The sequence below is a fragment of the Dromaius novaehollandiae genome, chromosome 16 (assembly GCF_036370855.1).
Source record: "Dromaius novaehollandiae isolate bDroNov1 chromosome 16, bDroNov1.hap1, whole genome shotgun sequence".
NCBI lineage: Eukaryota > Metazoa > Chordata > Aves > Casuariiformes > Dromaiidae > Dromaius > Dromaius novaehollandiae.
This window is the reverse complement of record NC_088113.1, coordinates 10,502,369-10,524,875: the sequence shown is the minus strand read 5'-3', so window position 1 is coordinate 10,524,875 and position 22,507 is coordinate 10,502,369. Positions and strand designations below refer to the sequence as shown.

At 44.8% G+C, this 22,507-nt stretch overlaps 2 protein-coding genes and 1 long non-coding RNA gene across 9 annotated transcripts in view; 1 reads left to right on the top strand and 2 right to left on the bottom strand.

Moving 5' to 3' along the window:
* Positions 1–4,868, bottom strand: part of LOC112979070 (uncharacterized) — a 40,250-nt gene extending 35,382 nt beyond the window's left edge. For 2 of the 4 annotated variants that reach the window (XR_010391877.1, XR_003258082.2), the window contains exons 1-3: positions 4,370–4,868; positions 2,650–2,868; positions 1,656–1,778 (exon numbers count right to left, since the gene is read on the bottom strand). This is a non-coding gene — a long non-coding RNA (uncharacterized LOC112979070). Of the gene's footprint in view, positions 1–1,655; positions 1,779–2,322; positions 2,489–2,595; positions 2,869–4,072 lie in introns of all 4 variants that reach the window. The other 2 variants (XR_010391879.1, XR_010391878.1) reach the window with 2 other exon arrangements.
* Positions 4,855–13,519, top strand: TTPAL (alpha tocopherol transfer protein like). Of its 4 annotated transcripts, none has more exons than XM_064521443.1 (6): positions 4,880–4,966; positions 5,711–5,803; positions 5,924–6,376; positions 7,104–7,297; positions 8,810–8,920; positions 9,669–13,519. In XM_064521443.1, the coding sequence occupies exons 3-6, from the start codon at positions 5,938–5,940 to the stop codon at positions 9,942–9,944; spliced, it is 1,020 nt and encodes a 339-aa protein (XP_064377513.1). In that variant the 5' UTR covers positions 4,880–4,966; positions 5,711–5,803; positions 5,924–5,937; the 3' UTR covers positions 9,945–13,519. The 4 variants fall into 4 exon arrangements, with proteins under 4 accessions (XP_064377511.1, XP_064377513.1, XP_064377512.1 ...); XM_064521442.1 differs by having other exon boundaries at positions 5,711–5,840; XM_064521441.1 differs by lacking the exon at positions 5,711–5,803 and having other exon boundaries at positions 4,855–4,966.
* Positions 13,520–13,951: 432 nt separating this feature from the next.
* On the bottom strand, positions 13,952–22,245 carry SERINC3 (serine incorporator 3). Its single transcript, XM_026093009.2, has 10 exons — positions 22,125–22,245; positions 21,534–21,695; positions 20,871–21,064; positions 19,630–19,709; positions 18,767–18,904; positions 17,718–17,887; positions 16,933–17,023; positions 16,338–16,515; positions 15,683–15,910; positions 13,952–14,867 (listed from the first exon to the last, which is right to left on the bottom strand). The coding sequence occupies exons 1-10, from the start codon at positions 22,161–22,163 to the stop codon at positions 14,729–14,731; spliced, it is 1,419 nt and encodes a 472-aa protein (XP_025948794.1). The 5' UTR covers positions 22,164–22,245; the 3' UTR covers positions 13,952–14,728.
* Between the last annotated feature and the right edge of the window lie 262 nt (positions 22,246–22,507).

Here is a 22,507-nt window from a genome sequence, read left to right as displayed (position 1 = left end):
CCCTGCCAACCACATTCCTCACCAAGCTTTTGCAAAAACACTGCAAGTCTTGACGCTAGTAAAGCCAAGGAGAGGGGTGAGTCTTCTCTCAGACCCTGGGCTAGACACGGCCACGTGTCTGTGTTGCACTGTGCACTTGGCTTATTGATTGCCAGGGCTGTCTAACTGCACATTTGCACGACTTTGTATGTCTGGGTGGGGGTGTCTGCCTGTGTACAGCTGCTTCCAGGCAGATGCTGTGGATTTGTATGCATTTGCATACTAGTGCCTGTTTCCATAGCTTTGCATGGGGATCTGGCCTGCTGTGTGTGGGGGGGAAGCGGGGGGGGGGGGGGCGGGGGAGTTGCTGAGCTGGGACAGTTATCTGCCACACGGTATTTACTCCTCAGAACTAAAGTTGCCTTCTTTGAAATCCCCTTCTCACAACCGAGATGCGGGGCAAGAACAGACATGGAAGCCTGGCTTGGAGGAGTTTGCACTTCCAGGCTTTGAGACCACATATCTTCATAGCAATTTAGGGCATATTCACTTAGTCACTTCAGCCTCTGAGGGCCCTTAGGAGCCCAGGAATAGCTACTGGACCGTATCACAGCCAAGCACCGTACGAGCCAGGCACTGTGTCTGGAGCGGGCTTACACCAAACTAGTGTGCTCTTGCCCAGGCAGCATTATTAGGGGCTGCCATTCCTCTAGGGCCCTTTTCATGTTGCCAGACTGGTGGGATAGCAGAAAATCAGGCCCAAGATACACCATGGCCCTGTGGTGAGCAGGCCTCACCCAGTGCTATAGGACTAGTGACATCCATTCCAATATGGAGCTACCCCAAAAGGCCTGTATAATCTGTGGGGCCCAGAGGCTCAGCCGGCACCCTAAGGGCTGGAGCCCCTCTTGGGCTGAGCTGTATGTAGATTATCTTTATTACAGGACTGTTATGTTTGCAGTTTAGTGATTTAATATCAGTTTGAAGCTTTCTCTGCTAGCAATGCTGTTTGAAGTCAAGCTTTCTTTTCGGCCTCAGACAAATAACCCAACTTGCCAAGACTGTAAAATGTTTATTGCTAATGGTGGAAAATCTTAAAGAAGCCAAGATAACTTTCCCAGGCTGGGTATTAAGACTGTTTGGATAAGTAAATGAATGAAGAGTATTACATGGCCTTCATTAAATATCAACCAACCCCAACAGCCATTCATTTATAACACAACGGCAGGGCACGGGCGCAACCAGGAGCAGCAGAGCTGAGACAAGCATGCATCACATGTGATACGAGATATGAACATGAGAAAGGCTGGATCCCCCACAAGGCTCCAGGCGTGGCCTCCAAGGTCAGGCAACACAACCCTTGACTGGAAGTCCTGCAAAACACTGCAGATTTGGGAGCCAGTGAAGTGGCAGAGTAGGCGCAATTGCTCTCCTCTCAGCTGGGGAGGTTTGCACGCACACGGTGCATTCTGTCCCTCCCCTTCTGCAACTGTGCGTAAGGACAAAACTTTCCAGCTAAGAGAGGACTGTCAGTGCCTGGATGTTTGTTCCCCCCCCCCCCTTTTTTTTTTGTTTTGTTTCTGCTTCCTTATAGATAGGTTCTGCCTTTACTGGTTTCTAGCCACAGGACACCAACACCACTTAGAAGTAATTAATAGAAACTCTTCCTACCATACCTGTGATTTCACGTACCAGTACTTTCAAAACTCCCCCTTTCACTTGGCTGGATGCCTGAATTCCTCATTTCCAATCAGCGCCCACTGTTGTCCTCCAGTTCAGCATTCTCCACATAAGGAAAACTGAGACAAGATAGTTACTTAATTTGGGGGCCATCCCCAGTTCATATTTCATCTCTAGTCCTTCCTCACTATACAGTTTTCTCATTTCTACTTTTCATATTCTCTTTTACCTGCCTGAGGCTCTTTTTGTTCTTGTCCCAATATCCTTTTCCACATTTATCTCAATTTGATTGCTAAAAATTTGCATTTATTTCCTGCCCATCTTGTCCCCCAAAACAAACCTTTCTTGACACATCAGTGCTTTCAAATATCCCTGCTTAACCCTAACACACTATTACAGTAGCTATTAACCAGCTAGGTCGGGAATTATCTCCCTGCTAATTTTTCCTCCTTTGTTTGTGTTGCATATTCCAAGCAGGTTTTATACCTTGCAACATAAATTCCTGTTTGCAACTCCAGTACTTCCTGGCTGTTTAGCGTTTTAATCCTTTTCTCAGGTCAGCCCTGCCCCCTATTAATTTCAGTAATCAGCTGCGATCAGATGCACCAGGGAATCTCCATCCTTTCAGCTGTGAGGCCACAGACTTGCCTTCCAAACACACACCTTCTCCCTCCCTTGGGACCGGACCGCTCCTTCCTGGAAACAGCTTCCTCTGAAACACTTCTGCAACTGCCAGGTTTAGGCTTGTGCCTCTACCCTGGGACACCAGGCCCAGTTCCCAGCTTACTGCTTGCCTCACGCTTGTGCCTCAGATCTCTGTACCTAGAAGCTTTAAGAACAGAAACAGGAGCAATGTATCATCTGTGTCCTCCTGAAGTCTCTGAACCTCAGTTATTGTATGATCTACTGAAAAGGGCAGGGAGTAGAGTTACAAACCTGTCTAATTCACACACAACCACACTGAAGTCCCAGCTTAGTGCACCTTCTCACCTGGCTGCACCCGCTCTGAGCTGGTTGGACCCAGACCAGTGCTGAACTGGAACATCAGCGTGGGGACAAATCAATATATTCCACTCCTCTGAATCATCTCTCTGCAGGTAAACACCTATGACACATCAAACTTGCTGCCGTGTTTGTGTACTTCTTCCGACTGCATAAATTGGCCAGTCACTGTGTCACTGCAATACTCAGCTTTGGAAGGATGAAACCCTGGAACAGAAATAAAGCAGAGCTGAGTCCCACATGCTAGAGAAAGGCCATGTTTTGCATTGAGGGCTCCTGGGCTTCCCAGTCTTTGTCTGTCTTTGACTCCCTCTCCCGGCTGAAAATACAGGTTACAACCAGGAGAAAAGAGCAGAGACCAGTGAACTCACTGGGACACTCTCCAGCCTGGGACAGTCCCCAACAGCACACTGAATCCCTTTTGCAATCTCACTCTTTGTCCAGTGAGGTGCAGTGGGGCTGAGCGTGTGTCATTTTTCCCCCGTCTCTATTGCTCCCTGTCAGACTCTATATAATCTGGCAAGCCTGGGGAGTGGCCACCTTTTCTATTATTCCTGTGAATTTTATGCAGTGAGGTCCGGCATAGCGATCAGAACTCCAGTATGCTGGATGCTGTACGGCCGTCCCAGAGCTCAGCCTCCAGTCCTTCAGCCAGCCTGGGCAGGAAGGAGCTCAGATGGAAAAGCCCAGTCTTCCTGTACTAGCAAAGGACGTAAGTTTCTCTTGTCTCAAAAAAAAACAAACCAAAACAAATCAAATCCTTTTCTCCATTTAAATTCTGACTACAGTGTTGCATGTCTCTCAGATGCCCTCCCCTCTCCCATCCCACCACAAAAGTCACTTGCACTTCCCTGGACAGAGCAGCACTACTTTGAGGCTCCTTTAGCTTTGAGCAGGTAATTAAGTGATTGCTCCAGGTTTCGGCTCACTCATGAGCTCTTGCCCGGAGGGAAAGCCTCCCAGGGCCCATAGATGGTGCTGTGGCCCCATTTCTCAATCCACTTTCACAGCTGTTGTATTTTCAGAGATCGTTCCTGTCTCAAAGATATGTGCTAAACTACAGATACTAGGGGCTGTCAGCGTGGCTTTAGAGGAAGGCCCTGCGCTAGGCAGACAAAGGGGCCTGCGAAAATGACATTCTTCTGTTTGCTGTTTAGCAACAGCACTCCCACCCTCTGCAGATCAGTTCAAGGTATGACTCCATCTCAAAAAAAAATAATGTCATTAGTCAATAGTGGTTGGAAGGACGATATGAAGTTAAAAAGCAGGATGAGACATAATTAATCAGCAAAGCTGTCCTCCATGAACCAGTATTTTGGATTGCCTCGCATTATAACGTGTAGACACTAGCAATGGAAAAAAAGCACATTCATTAATCCAAGGTATTTCCCAAAGCCAGACCAAAACTTGCCTTATTGGTGTTTTGTCCCGTCTACGCAACACCATGATGCAACGCCACTAGAGCTTGTATTACCCGGATCGAGAGTCAGCTTTTAGGGAGGTTCCCAGAGGAGTTCCTAACGGGGAATCCCTGCTACGCAAGAGAGCTGCTGCTCAGGTTTGCAAGGACCAGCCCTCATCTTGTCAAAATGGGCTTCACACACCATACGCAAAGCTATCCGCGTAAAGGGAGACTCAGTCACCCAGGTTTGCAATTACTACAGTAGGATTTTTAGAGTGAGAACAGGAAGCCAAGAAGAACGCAGACCTTCCCGCTCCTGGATGTCCTCGGCGCAGAAGGGGCCGCGGCCCCGCAAGGCAGCCCGGCTGAGCACAGGCGACTCTGCCCAGCGCAGCAGTAACCGCCCGCCGGCGCAACGGCTCGCCCGCCACGAAGCCAGGCGAGACCACCTAAGCGGCACCTCGAGCTGCGTGCACCCGCGCTGGCGCAGCTCTGGCCCCTGTCAAGCAGACAGGAGTCAGGCATAATGGCGCTTGCGCGAGCTGCGGCCGACCGCGCACTGCTCTGGGCAAAGGCAAGGAGACGAGCATCGCCAACGCGCGCCCGGGGCCTGGCACCTGCGGGGCGGCGGCGGGCGAAGGTGGGGGCCGGGGGACAGGGCAGGCCTCCCCCAGGAGCGCGGGCAAGGGCCTGCCCCGGGCTGCGGCCACACCGGCCCCAGGGAGGCCGCGACCGGGCCGCGGGCGCCGCCGCTTTCCCGCCCGCGCTGAGGCGCGGCCCCTCCGCGGGGCCCTGTGCGCATGCGCGGCGGGGCGGGGCGGGCGCGCGTCGCTTCCTGGCGGCCGCAGTGATTCCGGGTCGCCGCTGCCTGGAGACGGCGCTGCTGCGCGGGGCCGCGCTCCGGTACGGCGGGGCGGAGGCGCGGGGCCGCGGCCGGCGGTGGGTCGCGGAGCTGCGGGGCCGGGCGGGGGCGACTGCGGTGCGCGGCGGGCCGGGAGCCCCGCGCCAGCTCTGCGGCGGGGCCCGGCCCCGGGGCTGCGGCGCGGGGAGCCCCCAGCGCCCCGCTCCTCCCGGGGAAGCCGTGACAGCTCGGCCCCGGCGCCGCCGCGGGCCCCGCTGCGCCTCCGGCCGCGCCTTGCTGCCGGACCGCCGGGAGGCCTAGCGCCGGCGGCAGCAGCCGGGCAGAGGCGCGCTTCTCCTCTCCAGCCCCAAATCGGGCTGCGGGGAGCAGGCCCGGCTCGCAGTTTCATCGCTTTCCACTCATCTCCATCCACTCGCTGTCGGACTTTGAAATTTAGCCCCTGGTTTAGAAACGCTTGCAGCACGCTGAAAATCAGATCAAGCCTACTTTAATACCTGCAGAGTGTTGACATAAGGGTCCCTACTGGTTTATCCAGTCTGTGAGCTGCAGTAATTTCCCACGTTCCTGAAGCGTACTTTTGGGAATGCTGCTCCTCCTAAATTGCCGGAGCTTGACTGGCTTTTTGCGCAGAATCTGAGAATATCCTCACTAGAGACCTGTTTTCTTTTCTATTTTCAACTGGATATAAGAAATAAATGTTAAACAAATTAAACTCTGTTTTTTACAATGATGCTGTGTAATTTTCCATGTTAAAATAATTTGATTGTCTTACACCCCCTATGTAGGTTATAAAGAGACTGGAGAAACCTGCACGTTGTCATCCCAGGAGGAGAGAGTGTCTGAGCTGTACTTGTGGCTCTCGTACTGCTTCTGACAGGGTAGTCTCTTCATCAGAGAAACTGGGGGCTACAGAACGTAATTACGTGCTTTTGTCGGTAATACGTATGATTGGTAGTTCTTGGGATTGTTTGTCACATGTGGTGCTTGATTCTTGACAGATTCCTGCTACATTATGTCGGGAGACAGTGATTGCACCAGGACAAGCCCATCAACAGGGTCACCGTCAGACATTGAGTTCTTGCCAGATCGTCGAAAGTATGTGTGCTCACTATCTCCTGATCTCATTACCAAAGCCCGGGAAGAGCTCCAAGAGAAACCTGAATGGAGGCTTCGTGATGTGCAAGCGCTCCGAGACATGGTGTGTAAAGACTATCCTTCCCTGGGGACCTGCCTGGACGATGCTTTTTTGTTAAGATTCCTCAGAGCCAGGAAATTTGATTATGATCGAGCACTTCAGCTTCTGGTGAACTACCACACCTGCAGGAGGAGTTGGCCTGAGGTCTTCAACAATTTGAAGCCTTCTGCAATAAAGCCTGTGCTAGAGTCTGGTTTTGTCACTGTGTTGCCTCACTTGGACCCAGAGGGACGCCACGTTGTCTGCATCCGTCCAGGTATTGAAATGCATGAATTTCTTCGTTCTCCATCTTTGAGGTGTGTCTGGGCCAAAAAGCTATTTCCTGCTCTCCTTTGAACACTGGTTATTTATGCAGAGTACATGGGTTCTCTTTGAAATTTGAAAAGCCAGCTCGCGAGGGAATGTGTGTGTTGTTAGCCGACGTTATACCAATTCCTTTTCCTGTTTTAGCAATTACTGCAGTTGAGTAAAAACCAAAATGCAGTGAGGTGGGTTGAGGAAATTGTTAGGCAATTCAAGAAAAAATTAATGTGTAGTAACTGTTGGAATAGGTCTGCTGTCCTCCAGTCAGAAGCTTTTAATTTGCTTTGACAGTAAGTGGAGAGAGGAGCCTCTGGCTTTGACTCCAGTGTAAAGAGTTTTTAATGTGCTTTTGGTGCTGCCAGCCTTGCTGCAAATTTGTTTTCATTCATTCTCCTCTTTTCCATTTACCTGCTTTCTTTCTGAGCTGAAGCTGCTTCTAATAATCTCTGCTGGGTGGAGAATGGGGTTCTAAAAACCATAAGGAGTATTGAGCCTTTGCTCCCTGAACTAAACATGAGTTGCCATTTTTCTCTTGCTTAAGAAAGGCTGCTCTGAGCTAGGACAGTGGCTATTAAAGACTAACTTTTAAGAGATCAGGAAAAGAGAAAATGAGGTTTTGGAATGTGTATTGTTAGCTTATACTTACTTTCCGACTTACCATCCATGTCTTGTAACCTCAGACAGATGGACACCCAGTAATTATCCGATTACTGAGAACATTCGTGCCATATACTTAACGTTAGAAAAACTCATTCAGTCCGAAGAGACCCAGGTGAATGGAATTGTAATCCTGGCAGACTACAAAGGAGTCAGCTTATCTAAGGCGTCTCATTTTGGTCCTTTTGTAGCCAAAAAAGTGATTGGAATTCTTCAGGTAAGACCTGAACTGGTGGGAAAATAAGCTTGTGCATTGTAAATGACTGCTTCTGTGTCTAGAGTTCTTTACTATGTCACCAGAAACTTAAGCATCTTGGCTTTCACTAGAAGAGTTAAAATACATCTCTGCCCAATCAGTTTCTCAGACCCTTACCAACATACGTTTGCCGTGTTTTGACTTCTATATCCCCCAAGTCTAAATTTGAGTTAGAAATGCAAACTTTGAGGATTTCCATCTGGTCCCTGAGAAGAGAGGCTGCTTCAGTGTCTGGGGGAGCAAGGAAGGCCAGCAAAAGAGACACTAAAAAGCACCTCAAGAGTAGATGTTTGGAGGGAAAGTGTCAGAGAACAAATCAGAGCAAGCATAGATACACAAGCAGAGGTGTACAAAATAGGAAGGTGAAAGGAGTGAAGAGTAATCTGGTCAAAGTGACAGGAAGAACTGATGATTTTAGTTGTTGATCCACCATTCTATCTGAAGGAGTGAGATGAGGAAAACTTCTCTTGAATGGGTTCATTACTTTTATTCTAGCTTTATTCTAGCCTGAGCTGGTTATGTTCTTTGTTGTATCTGTTGGGATCCTATGGAAAGACGGGGGAATCGGGAGTTTATTGAGATGAGACTAGTGGGTTTAAGAAAAACTATAGAAGAACTCACATACTCCTTTACATTATGATCTAAATGTTTTGTAAAACTGGCTGAACCCATATTTAATTTGCACAAATAAAGTGATGGGTGTCCTGCTATTATCAGTGGAAGCTATTAAAAAAACAAAAGAAGCTGAACCTGGGTGAAGGATGTAACATGTTTATACACTACCCATACCTTTATCTCAACCTAGCTGAGCTGCCTCTCCTGTAAGAAGGAGCCAATTCACTTACACTCATAGGGAGACCAATATGGCTGCAGTGCATGTGTCTGCTCTTCAGTCTAAACACTGACTAGTTTATTTGTATACATAGAGCTGGTTATGGAGGAAAGAAACTTCACTTAGGCATGTGGGACCTTAATTGCTGATCATGAACTTTTGCTTTGGAAAAAAGGTTTAGCCAGTAAATCTTTTCAGTAGGCATCCCTTACATAACTTTTGTTTTAAACTGTCTTACATAGGAGGCACTGTGTGTTCCATTGGCACCTGATCTGCTTGTCACTCTTTGCTGACTATATTAAAATGCAGGGAAGGGATCTGTAGTTAGTACGTGCCTAAGCATGTTTCAGGGGAGATGAAGAACAACATAAGAAATGAAGACTTAATGGTAGCAGTATGTCTCCCAAGGTCACCATATGTGTGACAAGTTTTCTTGTCTCATTTTTATGCCCGCAGCTCTCTTTCTAAGGCCATTTTCTATCACAAGGTGCACTTCTGTTGCTGCATTGGTTTATGTTGGCTTCTCAGGTGGCTTGGGAGCCAGTGGGTTGTGCTGGCAGTCAGGCTCAGGAGAGTTTAAACAGAGAAAGATGGCAAACGTTTTTTAAAATTGTACTATAAAAATCTTCTTTACCCTTCAGGATGGATTCCCTATTCGAATAAAAGCTGTTAACATAATAAATGAGCCTCGTATATTCAAAGGCATTTTTGCAATCATCAAGCCTTTTCTGAAGGAAAAGATAGCAAACCGGGTAAGGATTTATGTCATTTTAACACTAATAAGAACATTAATGATAAGCTCCTTGCTTGGCATCCGCATGTAAAATTTGTTGAGAAAGCTCACAGCTGGACAAAGCTAGGTGCCATTGATCTAACTGGCCCTTTTCACCTTCTGGATCTCTTTTTTTAAAAATACGCCTGTTGAGGAAATTCTCCATGACAGAGAGAAGGCTTCGAAGAATTTAATATTGGCATAACATTAATATGGGCCTTTAGTACAAATGTTACATATGCAAGACATTAATTTGATCTCTGGGGTTGGATTATCTGGCCAAGGTAGCATTGGTGTGTTAAAAAGGTGGTATAACAGGAAATGCTGTGTTGCTTTTTTATACAAATGTCCAGGGCACTAGTATTCTCACCACAGGACTGCCTGTACCTGCAAAGGATGATGCCTTTCTCTACACAATTGAGTGCTTCCAGTCCCATGAATGAACTGGACACAAGCTAAAGTCAGAAGCTCCGCAGAGAACAGCAAATCTAGATTCTCTCTTTGGGGGATTTAAACTGCACTAGACTTGGAATATCTCAAGGTTTCCCTCAAAGATGTGTCTAACTGCACCTGCCCAGTGCTGTATGCTGCCACTTGCAGTCATGCACATAAAGGCATCATTTTTAACATTTGCTCTTTACTAAAACGGTCAGTGGCTTATTTTGAGTTAATATGGTGTAAAATGTTTAATATGTGCTATTAAAGCTTTTGTTGGCTTTCTTCTTTAGTTTTTCCTTCATGGCTGTGACCTGAATTCCCTTCATCAAAACATTCCTCCAGTGATCCTTCCTGAAGAGTATGGTGGTACTTCAGGGAAGCTGGACATCTCGGCATGGAATGAGTTGCTGCTAGCCTCTGAAGAGGATTTTCTACATGATTTCTCACAGCTGGTTCTCCCATGTGACAGCTCTCCCCATGACATGCTAGTGAGTGGGGATGCTGATGAAAAGCAATGTGATGATTCTCTGCGAGGCATGAAACCTCAACTCTATTACTGTTATTAACCAGCCAGTAAAGGGAAGCTTCCCAGCACAGTTAAGACCTCTTGTACTCTGATAAGTGATGTTGTGAACTCTGCCTTACTCATAAACCTGCAGTTTAGGAACAGACTGCTGAGGCACTTTACACTGTAGAACCAAAGGAAGCTGAAGAGGGCACAATGGGGGCAAGGCAGAGTTTGCGGAGGATAAAGGCAAAGAGCACATAGCTGCCAAGTTATCTAGACTATTTAAGGTTCATAACCTCTGTGTGAATGATGCAAACTGGCATATTCCTCCTATTGGTAAAGACAAAAATATACTGCAGTAGGATAAACTTGATAGTTTCTCCACTCCCATCTCCCCTCACCTCCAGGTGAAAAGTGACAACAATGATTTACTAGCTTGGTGATCATCCCATCCCTTCCCTTCCCCTTCTGAAAACACTGCTAATCCAAGACAAGAAAACTGCTTTTGCACCTTGCAAAACATAGTTCTGTCACTGGAGGTTGCTTAAAAAAATCAAGTCTGTGCTCTGTCACTTGGTCCAGATTGTGAACTGGCTTTTCAGGAATATCCAAGATGAATTTTGGTTCACACTAATACAGAGTAAAACTTTCTCATCCATGAACGTCAGTATGGAGATTTTTCTATGATACTTCCTCACAGTAGGAAGAATTAGACCTGGTGGACTAATTATTGCAACATTTATATCAAAGCTTATTATAAACAGATGCAATCTCCATTTTCAGAAAAGAGCAAGTTTTTCAGGTCGGGCAGTAAGGCTTTTTGATTAGATAGAGTTTCAGGTTCTGAGGTTCAGGACCAAATGATAAAGAGCTATGTCAGTCACCTCACATTATCAGTTGCTCTTTACTTCAGCTGGTTGTGAAAAGGAACTCAATAGGCTTTGTAGCAGCTGGCATATAATGTATAGAAGGCAATATTTCATATAAGAAAGCAAGGTGCTTCTTTAGCTGTGTTACTTTGGCAGAATTTGAATTCAAGTCTTTGTGAAACCAAATGCAGACAGGGTATTTGAAAGCACATTCATAGATTTCCTGACATGGTAGCATTTTGTTTGCTGTGCTTGTCTGCTCTTTTGTGAAATGTTACAACTTTGGTTTCAGCTTTGTTGACCTCTTTTGTCTTTGGTTGTTATACTCCTGTATGAAGTTAGACTTCAACCACCTCTGTAATATTTACCCATAGCTTGTGTGCCTGTGCTTTTAGGTCCTTGTCTAGAGCCAGAACCAAGACTACAATATGAAATCAGGATAAGATACCCTATGTCTGAATAAGCTGTTCCCACTTCCCAAGATCATTCTGTTTAATAGTCTTGAATTAGAAATTAACTCTCAGCATACTCTTTGCACATATTTTTCTGCACTAAACTAGTGCAGAGGTGGGAAACCTCACTAGGAAAGAAGAAAAGCACACCCAACTATATCAAGGTGAAATATTTCACTATTTGGTGAAAAAGAACAACCCTTCCAATTGGAAACCTCATCTCTAGAGCACTTTTTCTGGCTGAAATCTTTATTTAGTGCCAAGTATGATATAGATACCAGTTATGTTCTGTAAATGCAAAGCTATAACATCTTGAGGACTTGAGACATTCATCTTTCAAAGTGCCAAACTGTTTTGAATGTCTTTTTTCCTCTCAGTCCCCCTAAAGCATGATTATGTTGCCAAAAAAAAAACCCTCTACCACCATAGTAATGACTTCCTGACCTGGCAGCAGACCTCATTCTGGAACAGGGGGATGGCAGATGCCAGGCTTGTCATCCAAGCATTATTAAAAGGAAACTGGGTTTTGAAAAGGAAGCAAGCATGAAGCTTTTTCCTAGATGGCAGTTCATAGTTTTAATGGAAGCAAGGAACCCATCACTTCAACTGTTTTAGAACATGGGTAGGAAGAAGGAAATTTTCCTCACTTTAGGCATCTGATTTTTCCTACCTTTATAAGTCAAGTATTACTCTTTGACAACTCTAACCTTAAGTGCAGAAAAAAAACCATATCACTTTCTACCACTCAGGATAAGGCAGAAAGGCACTGCTAGCCACTTCCTCCTCATTTCTGACCAGAATCTGCTGCATGTTTTGCAGAGATCAGTTCAGTTTGTGCCATCTAGCAAGACATTAGCACAAAGCACCAGGATTTAAGAAAGGTAAGTGGCCACCCAGGCTGTTTAACTGCCAGAACAGAGAAACTGATGTTTATATTGCTTGAGTGCCTATTAATTCCAGCCACTGTGTACAATTAAAAAAATTAGGATGGAACATTTTTCCTAGAGGTGAAGGTGTGACTGGTATTTGGTACTCCATTAATTTTGCTGCAGGGTTTGAAGTGGTGGTATTTTGACAGCTCACCTATAAGTACAGCTACTTTGACCCGCTCCAGGTAACTACTACTAGAGAGGAAGGTTGAATATTCAAAATTCAATTTAGAATCTTTAACAAAAGAAATGCACAGGTGTTTAGTAGAAGGCTGCACCTGAGAAATATCTACAGAAACCAGGCCTCTGGGCCTTTTTTCAGGCTTTTACATTCTTTTCCATGCCTGAAGTGATAGGCAAACTAATCTATCTACCCCACTTTCTCTCCTGCTCACAGAGAAACTAAATCAGTTGCTTTATTCTTAAACAGAATAGATAAGTGGACATTATTCAAGTTGAAAATAGCCTGTGTGACCTCCAGAACATCTTGTTCCTAAAGCTAGATGCTTTGCAGTTGATATCAGGATGCTGGAACTAAGCCACATTTACCTGTCTCAACAATTTAAATATTATGTCTAGATTTGCCCTTTTTGGCTTTAAAACTTAAGTAGACAAAGCAGCATCCTCATTCAGCTGTCTCCCTCACCCTTTCTAGGTTTTTTAACTGGTGCTTAGCTTGTCTTACAGAAAGCACAGCTCTGTCTTACATGCACCTGACTACTGAGCTGAAAGTGCTCTTTGAGCTTTAGTACTTACTAGCAAAGAAATGAGTTTTGTCCCCAAATTTCTCATGTCAACATTTGGAAAATAAAAACTTGCTTTAGGTAGAGTCTCCTTATCTGCAGGTTAAGAGATTAGATAGGAAAAGCTGTTTAGCTTACAGCCTTTTTTTTTTTTTTTCCACAGCACTAAAACTGATGTGATTTTTTTTCCCCACTTGAAGAAACTTTAACTGTTTCCAGAGGTTATAAGCTTTGCCTAGTACCTAAGCCATTCCTGCCAAATTCAACACATAAGGGAAGGTACTCAAACTTCATTGGGCAGCCATGGCTTTTGGCATTAAATGGGACAAAACTTAGCTGCATATTGTAAATACAAGTACTTGAATTTATACTATCACAAATGGGTGTTACAAACCCTGAGGTATTTTCAAGAGTGGGTGATTTTTTTTTTTGTTTGTTTTAAATCTCATTTTGGCATGAGTTAATCATAGTGTTGTTCAAGCTAATAATTTTGCCTTCTGTTGTATGTGGGCCTAAAGGTGTTGGGTTAAGTGTACATCTTATTTTGACAAAATTTATTTTTATATTGCATTTTATAAAATAGAGTGGTCAAAGTGTGTAATTTTATGATGCATGATTAATTAAACACACTATTGTAACAGCTGCTAGTTTGATACTTTAAATGTTTACCTTGTGCCTTTTTGTAGTATTTTACTATAAAAGTGGATAGCAGTATATACTTAGTGCCACACTAAACACAGTTGCAACCAAGTATAATTGCCACAGCCTTGTATTAGAAAAGGTGTGGTTTTCTATTACAGTACTAAAATTTTAGTACTGTACTAAAAAGCAGTACTTGCTGAACATCTTCAGGAAACTGGATTCAACATTCAGAGAATCTCATGGAAGATGCAGTTTGTTTCAAAAGAAATACAGTACTGACATTATGACTTAGTATTTGCTGCATGGAGGAAACATCCAGTCATGTCAACTGGCCACTGTAGAGGGTTATTAGCATTTTGTTATATGTTAGATCTTGCATTAGAGGATAACTGCCCTGGTCCTTAACACCTCTCAACAGAGCTGAGACAGCTTCAGTAGTTAGTCTGTTTTATTCAAATGAGTTTACAGTGCAAATACTTTAGTGCCAATAATGATCACCTCATACACATCTTAGAAGCATACCAGACAAGGAGCTCTATTTTTCCATCATAATCATGAAGTTAAGCTAGTCATACACTTACCACTTAATATTTGGCAAACATACTAAAAAAGAAGTTACCATAGAAGTTGTGCCTTAGAAAGGACAAGTTTGTTCTTAACAACATGAATTAGAGTTAACAGCTTTTCAACCTTAAAGTCGTGTTCTTCTGGTGAAGAAATAAGGGCTTTTTTTTTCCCCACAAGACAGGAAGATAAATCTCATTTAAATAAGCTTTTGCAGTGGAATGTAGAAATTAAGCAATATGGCTTACAATCCCAGGAACTGAAGCATTAGTACACCAGTGCATTATGCTGAATATAACTTGTTCTTTAAAATATATTACTTCATATTTAGCTAAATGATACTTCAGTATTAAGGTTGGGGCTATTAGACAGTACAGGGTGGGGGGGCTGTGCTTCAGCAGCACAATTGTAGTGAATTTAAAAAATGCAATAATAAGGTAACCATGGCTGAAGGTTAACATGAAGATAATTGATAATAATTTTGATCCTGCATCAAGCATTGTGCAATTCATTAACTTTCTATCCACCTGCATGTTAACATAAGAAAAGACAATACTTGCCCTAGTAACTAAAGCAATACATGAACATTTTGGCTTTCAGCAAAAAGTTCCCCACTCTTGTATGCTCGGATAGATGCAGACATTTAACTGAAGTCCCGATTAGTCAGAATAAGAGGAGCCACTAAGGTCCAAAGATAGAGAAGGAGACAAACCCAGCTGGAGGTTATCTTCACCCACACGGCTGGCCACTTACTTGTCATTGTTTTAAAATCCGCATCAGGGCTAGAAAGTAAAGAAATCAATTACTAGATATTTGAGACACCATCCACACTTCTTTGCTACTGCTCAAACCAATCTGAAATTAGCAGAATCATTTGGGAAACCCCAATCCCTTTGTGGGAGCATGGTAAGACAACTAAACCAGCAACTTCCTGTGGCTCCTTTGTAAGCCTCTTGCTCTTGCCACCCAGCTTTTCAGAACAGACCAGCTTGCATATGTTGATGTACTACTCTTAAAGCAAACCTTTCAATAAGCTATGCAATAGTTTAGATTCCTGATAGCAAATATGCTCACAGAGCAGCAGCTATTCACACAGTAGCCCAATTCCCCCAGTCCTGGGGAAAGCTATTATAAGCTGCAGCAGCAGAGCATATGTCCATATGCTCCCAATAGATATATATCTTTAAGAAGCATGTATGGCTGTCCCTGCACGTCCTTCCAGTCCCAGGGTGAAAAGCTGGTAATGTTAGGTTAGACTCTCATAAACTTCCCAGGAGGCTACCTCAAGCCAATTTCACATACACCCTTCCTATTGCCTGCATAGCTGAAAGAGGATAACCAAGCTTTTTGTTCTCTTCTGTCCTTGGAGCTGTGAAGCAGTCTGCTAGGACTACAGCTGTTGATTTTGCTATTTTGTATATGTCTTTTAAGTCTGAATTCAGCAACACAAAATAAGAGAGCCACAATTCTAATGCAGCTGTCATAGGAACAGCACCTTAAACAGCTTGGCACGAATAGACTATAGAGCAGGAATCTCCTGGCCACCCAGAAATACTGCCTAGCACATACAGCCTATCAGTTTCTGTCTTGTTCTTACCTGTACCAGTTTGTGAGCGTCATCATAATGTAAAGAGAGGCAAGAAAGAGCATGAAGTGAAAGAAGGCATAGCTGTACTGAACTCCCTCCTTCTCATTATCCATGACACGGCGCACTTCTCCGTCCTCTGCAGCCCCACTGCCTGTTCCCACAGTCTCCTCCAGAATGGCACTGTCACTCCCAGACAGTGTAAGCTTGTTCACCTGGCTGTTACTTGAAGAGCGAATGCTGCAGCATAACCCAAAGAGAAACATGATTAAAAACTCACTTTTAAAAAGTTGGCCATGTTTGCTAACAAAGCAAGCAACAGATCACATGAACACCTGGGACTAGCAAATAACATTTTTTAATCCATCTGGAAACATAAGGAAGCTCCTTAAACAGATTATTTCCATCTGAGCTTTCTTTAACCTAATTAAGCAGTGTTCCCAGTCCAAATCTTGTAACACATTTTGTTTTAGCTGAATCAGGCTAATAAAGCCCATACTCATCCACAAAATAGAATGCAGTTCTACTAGCTGTATTTGGTCTGGGTCTGAGACCATCTAAGCTGCACGTGAGTGAATGCAGTTACATTTTGCCCTGGACCCAGATCCAAGTGAAATAGGCAGAAAAATCCCAATTGTTTATCATTTGTAAGCAATACAGATCCTACCTGGAATATAAGAGGCAAAGGACAAAGATAACTAATCCAACAATACTCTGTGCATCCCACCACTGTAAGGACTTGGGTGGAGCTGAAGTAGCAGGTATGACAGTGGTATTGGCTGGAACAAGTGTGGGTGTAGCTATCTGCGTAATGATGTTCAGCAAACTTGGGTTACAGTTTCGTTCTGAAAGGGATTTAGAGGCAGATTAAGAGAGATGAGATTTGACAGCATGTAGCTAAGAAAAGATGACAGATAAGCTTGCAATATATCATTTGCTTTAACTGCTGATCTCTTTAATTCCCCAGAGGCAGCACTGGTATGGAATATTTTTCCTTTGTGTGAGTTAGGCAATGGTGTACTACAAAAAACAGTCAGAATACCCTGACATTATTTCCTTTCCCCTCACAAATAGCCCCAGCTTAGTTCTGGAAAGAGGCAATTCCATGGTTTTTAGTAGAATCAGCTTTACTCTTTCTCACTGGATTTTATCTAGACAGAAGATCAGCAATCCCCACACAGTGATCTCTAATAACTATATGCCCCATCAACAGGTTCTGCTTTCACACCAAAATATGTTACTAAAGACAGCCAGTTGCTTACCAGGCTCATTAGACATGGCCGACCAAGTGAGATACATGGTGTAGAGAGTGATAACAGAGGACTGGAGGAGGCCAGAACGAGGCTGATGTTCCTGTTCACAGACAGAACCATCCAAGGTCAAAAGGGCAAGTTTTACCTACAGTTGGACTTAATCCCCATTGCTACAGATTTAACAATTATTGGCATAAAAAAAAAAAACTTTGATTTTTAGAAATGCACTGGGCTTTGTTCTATGTTTAAAAGACATGTATAAATTGTATCACTCTAAGGAGTTTCTACAAGTAACTCAAATATGAAAGGATCAAGAAAACCAAATTGAGGGTTTTTGTGCCCCCGACTCAGTTCTTACTGAGTAAATCCCAACTTGCTTAACAATTTTGTGGATACAAATCTAGCCCATGATTTACCTGAGAAATAACCAGTTCAGAATCAAGTAACATGCAAGCTTCCTATTGATATTAAACACTTTTATCCATAATTTGGAAGCCACGGTACTAAGCCAATAAATTCCCAGCTTATTTTGCTCCTTCCTAAGGGGTATCTCTGCTCTGCCAGAACCTTGACCACTACAGCTATGCCAGCAGTGCGCTCCATGGAAACAAAGCTCAGCATTCAGAACAACGTTAGCCAAAAAAAGCCTATCTACAGGAAACACGTCACTACATAGTGCGTTTCAGAGCAAGATATTTTTAAATATTCCTGGCTAGCATAGCTGTGACAACCAAATCGGTACAATCACATGACTTCCTTGCTTTGTATTTCTGAAGAAAATAACAAAATAATACCTGAACTTTTGGAAGGATAGAAACAATGGAGACAGCAATGCACAGGATCATATTAATGCTTATGAAGAACTTGTTCTCAGTGCAGTCATCAGGTTTTGTGTAGAAAACATAGAAAAGCACAACAAAAACCAGTGACAAGGCATAGAACAAGCTTGTACAGGACAGCAGAGCTGGAGGGGGAAAAAAAAATTACAATAATGGTGTAGTTTGACAATACAATACATCTAAAGTGATCTAATGGCTAACTACGACTGTAAAGGGACAGTCCCCCTTCCTCACTTGGAAGTCTGGTTCAGAAAGCTGGACTGGCAGAATGTGTTCTTATTAGGTATTATTAGGCTAATTTTCTGGTTTTGCTCATTAGGTTCTATAGTTGAGAGGAAAGCCAATTATTGGTATCAGGGGAAGAGGACCTGTGTTTCAGCTGCAGTTTAACTGGTTTAACAGTATTGTCAAGCCACGTAGCACCAAAAATTAGTGCTTTTTGCACACTTTAATGGGATATTTACATTTCCATTCTGCTGTGTTCTTTGTAAGAAACCACAAAATGCTGATGCAGCATTCCTAGCTAGGAACAAAGAACCACAAAAATGGGCACTTCGTATTTGCAATGGTCAGCTCAGGCGCGCAAGCTGAGGCAGGCTTGCCATTGTGGTACACTATCACTGACATAACTAACTTCCTGAAGATGTCTGTACAGTAGGTGGCAAAGCAGAGTTAGGATTTAAGAGCTCTAGGCTACTGGTTCCGCACTCACAGTACAGGTATGCAAACTAGACAAGACACTTAAGTGACTCACAGTGCAGGTATGCAAACTAGACAAGACACTTAAGTGCTGTTTATTATGACTATCAGATCTACCAATCACGAGTCTAGAATATGTTGTGTTTTATTTAATCAGAACAGGGCAATACTGCAGCTATTAACTCCAAATATTGATTCAAGGAGGCTGTAGAGTGTAATTCTAGGGTATGTTTGCAAACTAGTAAGTGATATTATGCAGAGTACTGGCCATCAGAAACAAATCCTTTCCAGTTAAAGATTCCTACCTGCATACCAACATTTAGAATTTCCCTCCTCCATTCTCTCAACCCAGCTCTCATTCCAGGAGTGAGCAAAGTCCACAAGAAGCACTAACTGGATAAGAATGAAGCAGAAGGCTCCACAAACACCAATAGCAAACCAGGCTAGAAAAGAGAGAAAGAAAAAACAGGGTTAACTTTCATCATTCACACACTACCCTGGAAAGAATCAGCTCCTAATTATACTGCAGAGGAATAATAAAAAACCTGAAGCTATATTTAGAAATGCAGATGCTATTATTCACTCTGGCCTCCATCCTACAGAAGCACGCAAGGCAGTCTCAGCTTCTTTAAGGGGGCAGCCTGTGCTAGTCAACCTGAGCATGAGAACGTGTAGCCCAGTATGCGTTTAGAATGAGTTCAAGATCTAACGCAAGACATCTTTGTGTACCTAAGCACCATCATGCCACGTTTCTTTGAGAATCAACAAAATTCTCTAGATTCTTTGAGAATCAACAAAATTCTCTAGCTAGACGGTAAAGGTATCTTGCATAGATTTGTCAGAGACGTTGAGAAGTATTCAACACTTGTCACAGGCAGTGTGCCAAGATGCCTCTAATCTAAACAGTGTCAGAAGACTCAGTCCACTAGTGGTTGTGTCATGGAGTACTGAATTACTAATACACAGCACCTATGCACTTGGAAATATATTGCTTGACCCCATTACTTCAGCTGGTCACCAAAATATTTGGTGACCCAAAACACCATGAAGAAATAGGACAGACTCAGTCTTCTACAAGACAACTTTCACTATCACAACTATAGGCTGGTAGCCTTTGAAAAGTTTTGAGTTTATTAAACAGAATTCTATGATTATGTATTAACTGTACCTCTTGTGAAAGGTCCTTCAGGAATGTAAAAAGCTCCAACCATGATACCCACAATGGCAGCTATTTTGAAGAACCAGAACCTTTAAAAGAGAAAGTTTGAAAACACTGGTATTACTCTGCACATGACAGCCATGTTTTACATGACTTGCAAGCAGCTTGCTTTACACAGATAGAAATAAAACAAGAAGTTGTATTCAGTGGGATTACAGGTAGAGATGTTCACCAGATTGCGAGGAAGCATGGTCAATACTTTGAAGAAATGGACTGACAGAAGCCTCATGAAGTTCCAAAAAGGCAAATGCACAGTCTTGCACCTGGGACAGAATAACCCCATGCCAGGTCGACTGGCTAGAAAGCCACTTTGCAAAAAGAGCGGATTATGCTGGACAACAAGCTGAATATGAGTCAACAGTGCATCCTTGCAGCAAGGAAGGCTAACGTGGCACTGTTCAGACTGGAGAAGAGAAGGGAGATATGACTGCTGTCTTCAACTACTTAACAGGATGGTAGGAATAGAGATATAGGAATACAGAAGACAAAAGCAGACTCTTCTTGGAGGCGCACAGTGAAAGGACAAGAGGCAACAGACAAGTTGGAAAAAGAAGTTACAATTAGATATTGGAAAAAATTGAGTGAGTTGCCCAAAGAAGTCGTGGAACCCCCATCCTCAGAGATACTCAGCACTTCACTGGACAAGGCCCTCAACAACCTGCTCCACGTTGGCCCTGCTTTGACCAGGCCGTTGGATCAGATGATCTCCAAATGCCCATTTTGACCTAAATTATTTTTACAATAATTTAGTAATCTGACCCAAAACCAACCCAGTTAAATCAGTGGGTAATTTCTGCTGGATAACTGAGTCAGACTGGCTCAGTGAACAGCTCAATGAGCGCTAGAGTCAGCACAAGGCAGAGGATAAAATAACTGAACATCAACTTTCTGTGGAATCAGAAAGGGGTAACAAGAGCTCCCCCTGCTTTTGGTTACCCAGTTTCAGAGTATTTACCCAACTTCAGAGTATTAGCAATGACATCTAACTTCACATTATCAGTACATTGATCATGTAACATGAATAGAAAGTCTTTTATGAGACTGAGGCATTAGTCTGTGTTCAGTTCAAAAGAAACTTAAGACTATCAATGTATGCTTAAGCAATTTGCCACTGTTTCTGCAAGGAAGCTTAGGAGGGGGGAGAGAGAGGAAACAAGTTAGAAGACAAGATAGCTGGCTTACAAACATACCCATTGTGCACTGAGGCTCTTGGATCATTACTTGTTTTCACTTCTATCATGAGCAGAGAGAAGAGAAAGAAAAACACTGCCATGGCAAAGCTGATTCGATAGACAGCTCTGTATCCAACAAACACATCACAGCTGACAAAGCCATTCATATGTGGTATCCGAGTATGAAGCCCCTCATCACAAAATCCAGGCACCTGAATAAAGACACATTTAATTGCAAATACAGAAGTAATTTCACAACTACATTCTTCAAGCACTCAAACAGATAAGGTTTGCTGCTAGCTCCCTTCTGGGAGAGATGACAATGCTCAGCCAGACAGCAGAGACCTTCTTATCATCTTTCTTTCCCCATGTCATCACTAAAAACATTTGGGAAGATTAAGGTATCAAAGCTGCAGGCCTGTGATAATGACTGACAATTTCCAGGTCTGGTCTGGTGAAGTATCAGAGACCAGGCACGTGCTTAAAAACATGCACTCACTGTTTCAGCTAGAAGCCATTCAGTACGTCTCATCTCTTAACTCCAGGGTCATTCCCTCCACAGACAGCCATAACTGGGTGTTTGTGTCCCTTGTGTAATCCATTCCAAGCAAAAAGAATCAACAGTCACCGGCACAAGGTACAGTCTGGCAAACAGTTTAAAAGAGGTTTTCCCCTCCATACCTTTTTCAGCTGCTCTTCCATCCCTGGCGCCAACATAATGCAGGCCAGGGCCGTGCTGAGGAGGAGGAGGAAGGCATAAATGAGACGCGTCACGGTGGAATTCTTGCTGTTGGGACAACATCGGCACAGCAAACACGAGGCTCCACTGCACAGACAGGGAATCTGCAGGACAGGCACAGACACGGCCACAGTGAGGGCCCCCGCCTCCGAGCTGCCGCAGGGCACACGGCCACACCGGCACGGCAAAACCCCGCTCCCGGCCAAGCCTCTCGGTGACCACGGGCCGTGCAACGCTCCAGCCTTGGGGCGGGCGGCGGGTCCGGCGGCGGCCGGGGATCACCTAGCCCATCGGCCCGGGCGCGGCCCGGCAGCCGCCGTCTCCCGCGAACGGGAGTGTCAGCTCCAACCCGCCGCCGCGCTCCCGCCCTCAGCGGCGAAACCGCCCCGTGGGGCCCCGGCAGGACCGGGCCGGGCCGGGCCGGGTCGGACCCCCCCCAGCCGCCCCGAGCTGTGAGGCCGCCGCCGCGCGGCCCGCCCGCCCCAGCCGGGCCTCGGGCGGAGCCGCTGCCCCAGGGGCCCGGGGGCACTCACCCAGCTGGCCAGCGAGCAGACCCCCAACACCCCCCCCATGATGGCGCCGCCGCCGCGCCCCCGGCCCTGCTCCCGGTCCCGCCGCTTCCTGCTTCCGCCCCGCGGCGTCAGGCAGCCTCCGGCCCGCACCGTCGCCGCCGCCACTCATTGGCTGCCGCCGCCATGCTGGCGCGCTCCGGGGGGCCGTTGCCCGCCAATGAGAAGGCACAGCAGAGCCGCGGGTGGGCGGGGAGATGGGAAGCGATAGCGCCGGGGATTGGTACACCTGAACTGTCCTTCCGCCGTCTTCGACGAGGTGAGATCATAGGAGAGGGGACGCTGATTGGTGGAGATGGCAATGAGCGGGCGGTCCCACCAGCAGCAGGTGACTGGCAGGACTTCCA

Bases quoted from the DNA above. Each gene is read 5' to 3' on its own strand.
- TTPAL (XM_064521441.1), top strand. From the start codon at position 5,938: ATGTCGGGAGACAGTGATTGCACCAGGACAAGCCCATCAACAGGGTCA. The intron at 6,377-7,103 runs GTATTGAAATGC...TTGTAACCTCAG, and splicing joins CGTTGTCTGCATCCGTCCAG to ACAGATGGACACCCAGTAAT. The intron at 8,921-9,668 runs GTAAGGATTTAT...TTTCTTCTTTAG, and splicing joins AGGAAAAGATAGCAAACCGG to TTTTTCCTTCATGGCTGTGA.
- SERINC3 (XM_026093009.2), bottom strand. From the start codon at position 22,163: ATGGGGGGGGTGTTGGGGGTCTGCTCGCTGGCCAGCTGG. The intron at 19,710-20,870 runs GTATGTTTGTAA...TCTCTTTTAAAG, and splicing joins AGAGCCTCAGTGCACAATGG to GTTCTGGTTCTTCAAAATAG. The intron at 17,888-18,766 runs GTAGGAATCTTT...TTCCCCCTCCAG, and splicing joins TTCTAAATGTTGGTATGCAG to CTCTGCTGTCCTGTACAAGC.